The sequence below is a fragment of the Tachysurus fulvidraco genome, chromosome 8 (genome assembly GCF_022655615.1).
Source record: "Tachysurus fulvidraco isolate hzauxx_2018 chromosome 8, HZAU_PFXX_2.0, whole genome shotgun sequence".
In the NCBI taxonomy this organism is placed as follows: Eukaryota; Metazoa; Chordata; class Actinopteri; order Siluriformes; family Bagridae; genus Tachysurus; species Tachysurus fulvidraco.
The window spans coordinates 19,033,464-19,039,478 of record NC_062525.1 but is presented as its reverse complement, the minus strand read 5'-3'; the positions used below and the strand labels follow the sequence as shown (position 1 = coordinate 19,039,478).

Sequence of the window (6,015 nt, the reverse complement as noted above, 5' to 3'; positions counted from 1 at the left end):
CTTTCCTGTTCACAGCAACCAGTCTGAGAATTGAACATAATTAAATATTTCTTGCTGAAATTAGCTGCAACAAAGTAAATTTGTGTTAAATAAATAGTTTTCAGTAAAAAAAAAAAAGACTATTACATAAACAAATTCTATAAAGTAATTGTTTGAATTTCTACTATAATACTGTAATCATAAGTGAACATTGGGAACAGACTGTTATGTATAAATGAGCTGTTTGTTCTTTTATTTATTTTTTTGGATGTTGACCTTTGCAGTGTCATTTCATTATAATGTCTCCTTTCAAATCTCTTGTAAAGACTCGAGCTGTTTCTTAGCATGATGTGTTTGACTTGAGAGGCAGCCTGATGAAGGATCTGCTGTGATCAGGTTAAATGTTAATGCATCTCCTTAATTAAGCACAGACACAGCAAGCATAACAACATTAATTCAAGAATGCTTACTTTATTGATCGCCTGTGCAGTATCTTTGCATCGGACATCAATTTTTATGAAATGCAGCAAGATCTAATGTCATTTTGTTCATTAGTAGATAGAATAGATAGATAGTAGTAAGATCAGTTTAACATTCATTCATTCATTTTCTAAAGTTTATCCGAACTACCTCGGAACTATCTCAGGCTTCATCTAGCATCAAGACAGGATACACCCTGGATGGAGTAGTTTAACATTTCTTTCATAATTATTTAAAGAGGAACAATCATTGATTCGTTTTAAAAAGCCATCACTCTGCTATGGTGGTTTCATTCTCTTACAACTAGATGGCTATGTTTTATTGGTAAACTTTGTTCAGCTCTGAAAAGTCATTTCTCATTGTTCACTTGACTGATGCACCTGACCCTGATTTATTGCTGTTTTTCCTGTGCTGTGCTGCACTTATCACTCTTGTTTGTTACAGGTGTGGCATTACATTATCTGGCAAGAATATAAATGCGAGACATGAAAATGCTCAAATGAGAGCGCAAAGGTTTATTTTTTTTTTAGAACAAAGACATGTTGGAAATGCCTGAAAAACAGAAAGTAAATCTTCAGAAAAAAAACTTTGGCTGACTATTTGAATAAAATAGGCTTTTAAGTGTTTATAATGTATTTAATTTTCTTTTATACAAAGGCAGACAATGTGACACTTGGCAGGTACTGGACTAAAGATAAGGACACTCATTGTGTGCTATTGTGACAGACAAAAAGCAGTGTATGAACTTGTGCAATCAATTCTTTAGGAATTTGACAATAAGTAGGCAACACAACTGTGTGTAGTAAATACAAATACTGTCAGATTATAGCTATTCGTTTAGGTCCTTCTTTTCTAACTTCTCGGTCGTTTGTTAGACAGTGATGTTCAATCATCTCCTCATACAGACAAAGTAGTTCACTGGAATTATATTGTCCACAAAAACACAGGGGTCATTTTTTATTCCTTCCACAGCAAGGGTAGTTTTCTGAGTAAACGTCCTGTATCTTGTGTAGCTCCAATTTTGCAAAGAAAACAACAGAAAGTGTTGTTTTTGTTTGTTTTGTTTTGTTTTTTTGTTTGTTTTGATTTGTTTTGTTTTTTAATAGTGAGATTGTGGACATCCTGTTTTCCTGCCTTCAGACCAGGTGAGCAGAAATGTCCTGTCCTTGCTTCAGAAGAAGTCTGATTTCAACTGTTTCCTGCATTTTTCTTCTCCACCAGCTCTTCTATTTGTTTCTGCCTCCTTTCTAACACCTCTAAGCGTTTGGCATCATTACGAGCTCGTTCTTGAGCTCGAAGATCGTCCACATCTTCAAAGAACAAGTGCCTTTAGAGACAAAGCTGTATTTAATTCATGCACAATATGTATTGGTAATGCAAGAGTACAGCAAAAGTACAAGTATAATTAAATTAGACTTAAACGCCTCATTATACCACGTAATACATTTCACACTCCTTTTGGGACTTGTTTTGAAGCACACGAGATGAGGTGGGATTTATATACGCTCTATTATTGTTACCTGTTATAGAACGCTGTTGCAAGTCCTGCGATCAGTGCGCCGAAGAGAAGCGGCTTTGTAAGGCGTTTTTTTGCAGACAGCTTGTGCTGCTTCATGTTGTAATATTCAATTCAGAAGTATTTTAACTATTAAACAAGCGTCTTATTTGATCATGCACAATTTATACGCTCTATGACCTCCAAACACTTACGCATGACTTCCGGAGACTATTTTCTATACTATGTTTTTATTTCTGTAGTATATTTTATATATAATATATTATGGAGTCTTTTCTAAATGTGTAGAATCCTTCGCCCGCATGCGATCGAGTATTACTTTCTGATAATGTTAAGAAAATTGCACTATAAGCCCGGAACTAATCTTGTATACCTAAACATGGGGATCTTTTTTTGGGACGCACCGGATGTGTATTTCACTTCGCACCAGAGACTGTTGGAGGGACTGAAAACGGGTATGTTTGTTAACAAAAACGTGTAGAAGCCAACGTTGTTTAGTTTAGTTTAGTTTTGTTTATTCTTCTTAGATATAAAAAAAATATCAAGAGTAACTCCTAGGGCTTCCGAGCCACATGCACCAAAGTCGCATATGTCGTAGACTCAGTATTGTTGCAGTACTTTTCTAAGCTACCCGAATTTCGGTTGTCATGGTACCAGGTCTCAAAATGGCCTTTTCTGCCATAGACACCCGTTATAAACTTTAGAGGTTTATAACTCGAAAAGCTTTAAAGTTTTCTACACCAACCCAGGCCAGCTTCTTTAGGGTGATACTCTGGACAATTGGTGTCCCAACTGGCTTTAGTTATCACATTGACATGTGATCTATCAATGAGGAGACCTTCCTCGGGGAATTCGGGTGACGTCACGTGCAGCGCGCCTCCAAAAGTATTGGCACCCTAGCATACTATTATTAATGATTGATTATGGCGCATTATTCGTACATTTAATCTAAACCCCCTTCATATAAACCCCCTCCAGATTGCTTCAGAGGTTTCCTAGATCGGGACCCCAAGCAGGCGGTCATTCATGTGCCCCCCTTGTCCCCTAAAATTGGCTCCAGGATCCCAGACTGTGTAGAATAAGTGGCACAGTGGATGGTTGGATAGATGAATAAGTGTTTCTGAAATATATTAATGTTTAAGATTGCTTTTCTTAGTAATCCTAAGGTAAAACCTATTACACTTTATCTCCTTCATATACCTTAAATACCTTCTGGTCCTAAATGTTACAGATGTTCTACAGGAATGGATCGATACTCCAAATCAGATAAGTTGGAATATTTGCAGGGGCTTGTGACAGAATTTCAGGACACTGACAGCGAAGGTATTTGACATATGAAAATAATTTACACTTAAAATGGACTTACACTTTTTTGTTTTTGTGTAAATATGATTTTCATCATGATTCTTTTATTCATTTGGTCTAGAAGCTAAAGAGCAAATCCTGGCCAACCTGGCCAACTTTGCCTATGATCCACGTAACATGGAATCCTTGCGGATGCTTCAGGTCACTGAGCTTTTCTTGGACATGCTAACAGAGGAAAACGAGAATTTTGTGGAGTTTGGAATTGGTGAGTTTAATTAACTTGATTCGCCTGAAGAAGACCCAACAGGGTCGAAACGTTGCTTTTTAATGAACTAATAAAGATGGGAGTTTAAAAAGTGTTGCGGACATTACAAAATTTTTTACTTTAATAGTTTCTTTTGTCCTGCACCTGCCAGAAGGTGGGATGTGCACACAATTACTGATTTAACAGAGTTTAGTTAACTGACATGTTTTCAAATGCACAAATTCTATAAAATGACAATAGACACTATAATTGAAGTATTTATAATTTTATTATTTAGATGAAGGAGACTGCACCCACTTCCTATTCTCTATCTGATGTTTCATTGTGTTTCTTCTCCTCAGGTGGCCTGTGTAACCTCAGCATGGACCAGGAGTGCCGTGATCAAATTTTGCAAAGCGGAGGGATTCCTTTAGTCACAGGATGCTTGTCGAGTCACAGGGACGAGGCTGTTTTGTCCGCCATCACGACATTAATGAACCTAACCACTGCAGCATCATGCTCCCAAACCACAGACAGTGCAGTGGTACAGTGCATGGTGCGTTTCTCACTTACACAGAATCCACGCCTCAGCAATCTGGCCACAGTTTTCCTGCAGGACTACTGCACTCAGGATCAGGTAGACAAAGCCAGAGAACTGTTACAAGGACAAAGCCAGTCAGCTGTTGGGATTCCTCTCCCTAAGGATTAGGGACGTATGATTTCTGTCGCTTAGAGAAGATGGACAATATAAATATAAAACCTTTTTGGACCTTGTGTAGATTTGTTTTTCAGCAATACTATGAAGCATTAATTTGTTTATATACTGTGTTACAGGCACTGCTTCAGTGTTCATGTTCAATCCTGCAGAGATATAACTCACAGTTTAATGAGTTCTCTGCACATAATTATATCAGAATCAGGTTTATTTATTGCCTGGGGAAAGAAGCTGTTCTGTGTCTGGCAGTTTTGGTAAGCAAAGCTCTGTAGTGCCTGCCAGAAGGGGCGTTATATCACAGAAGGCTTGATGGTGATTCAGTGTACAGTTGCCTAAAGGAACATTCTTGTTTTTTCCTTGTCTTACATGTAAATCAGCTCTAAACATGTCTAAATCAGCTCTATCGACCAAGATAGAACAGTGGGCATAAACATAAACAGGACATTTCTCCCAGTGTTTCTGTAACAGCAGATAATAACATTTATTCAGTTAATTTAATAGTGTTAGAATTTAGTCATTTCCCTGCTTCTATCTTGAGCACAGTTTACTGTGAGGTGCTTGTTCTCTGGGTCCATGTGTTTGTTTGTTTGTTTTATACCTAACTCATGCTGTTAAAACACACACACTTTCACTGTTGAGGGCAATGTAGAATAGCCATTAGCAGTGAATGTGTGTTTCAACAGAGTCCCGATCAGGGTAGTTTCCTCCCTCATGACCACTGTTCATTGGATGGACTTCACATAAACCCTGGACCTGAGCCAGCTACTGAAAATAAATTAATTCACAGGCAAAACTCATATTGCATACAAGTTCATAAATTTTCATAGAATCTGCAATGATTTTGTTTATAGTATCTGCTGACAGATGAAATCATTCCTTCTCATGCTGTACAGTACATCTCTCCCTTGCTTCTTGTCTTGCTGCTACCTGGCTGAAGTAAAAGAAGTGTACTTTATCTTGATTCATTTGTCATCCTCCAAAGAGCCATTTTTTTTAGCACAATGACTAAAGAATTTTCGTGAGAGTTTGTCTTGGTACCTCCTGCATATTGGCTGATGGCAGAATCCATTCACATTTCATCTGTGTTCCTTTAATTGTGAGAATGTTTACCAAACGCTAAAGACTTCTATGTTGCCGTGACTTCTGGAATATTTTGAAATAATAAAAAGGTTTTGTTTATAAGAAAATTTCATTACCTTATGTATAGTTTATTATAATGTATAGATCATAATTTATATTAGCCCGAATTAATGATATTTAATCAGCTTCCCCTTATAAACCAATTTAACACCATGGGCACGGCTGTATGTAATACTAATAATAATAATAGTAAGTTTTTCTTTTGTGGCTTCTAGAAACATTAGAAAATAGAATCCTTGTGTTTAATTTTTTTAATGTAAACCTTTCCATCCAAACAGAATATGGGTGATGTTTCAAGGCATTGTCTACTGTATCAGTATCAGTGTGTGCTGTGTTACTGAATAAAACCTGGTGAAAGTTCTAAATGCAACAGAGCTGAAAATCCTGTTGGATTAAGAAACTGATGATCAAGCAAACATTTTTTCCTCATTTCTTTGGATGTAAGAATTGTGGCTCCTGACTGTATAGTTAATGGCAAACAAAAAGGTTTTACAAAGTCCAGTTGTGTGAAATCAAGATTAAGATTAATCTGCATTATATATCACAATCTACATATAAGATACACTCATTATTACCAAAAGAAGTAAGTAATTTTATCAAATTCATAATATACATTCAGTATCATATTAATTAAAA

The 6,015-nt window shown here is 36.6% G+C and overlaps 1 protein-coding gene and 1 long non-coding RNA gene across 7 annotated transcripts; one reads left to right on the top strand and one right to left on the bottom strand.

Annotated features, from left to right (window-relative positions):
- The first annotated feature begins 818 nt into the window (after nucleotides 1-818).
- armc7 (armadillo repeat containing 7) lies at nucleotides 819-5,749 on the top strand. Of its 6 annotated transcripts, none has more exons than XM_047817236.1 (5): nucleotides 819-903; nucleotides 1,566-1,604; nucleotides 3,218-3,298; nucleotides 3,402-3,545; nucleotides 3,887-5,749. In XM_047817236.1, exons 1-5 carry the CDS (start codon nucleotides 834-836, stop codon nucleotides 4,231-4,233), a joined length of 681 nt encoding a protein of 226 aa, XP_047673192.1. In that variant the 5' UTR covers nucleotides 819-833; the 3' UTR covers nucleotides 4,234-5,749. The 6 variants fall into 6 exon arrangements, with proteins under 6 accessions (XP_047673192.1, XP_047673193.1, XP_026996290.2 ...); XM_047817237.1 differs by lacking the exon at nucleotides 819-903 and adding an exon at nucleotides 1,010-1,025; XM_027140489.2 differs by lacking the exon at nucleotides 819-903 and adding an exon at nucleotides 1,033-1,139 and having other exon boundaries at nucleotides 3,207-3,298.
- On the bottom strand, nucleotides 1,086-2,123 carry LOC113638946. Its single transcript, XR_003439716.2, has 2 exons — nucleotides 1,980-2,123; nucleotides 1,086-1,786 (listed from the first exon to the last, which is right to left on the bottom strand). It is a non-coding gene; the product is annotated as an uncharacterized LOC113638946 (long non-coding RNA).
- Nucleotides 5,750-6,015: the final 266 nt, after the last annotated feature.

Bases quoted from the DNA above. Each gene is read 5' to 3' on its own strand.
- armc7 (XM_027140486.2), top strand. From the start codon at position 2,256: ATGTGTAGAATCCTTCGCCCGCATGCGATCGAGTATTACTTTCTGATA. The intron at 3,299-3,401 runs GTATTTGACATA...CATTTGGTCTAG, and splicing joins TCAGGACACTGACAGCGAAG to AAGCTAAAGAGCAAATCCTG. The intron at 3,546-3,886 runs GTGAGTTTAATT...TCTTCTCCTCAG, and splicing joins TTTTGTGGAGTTTGGAATTG to GTGGCCTGTGTAACCTCAGC.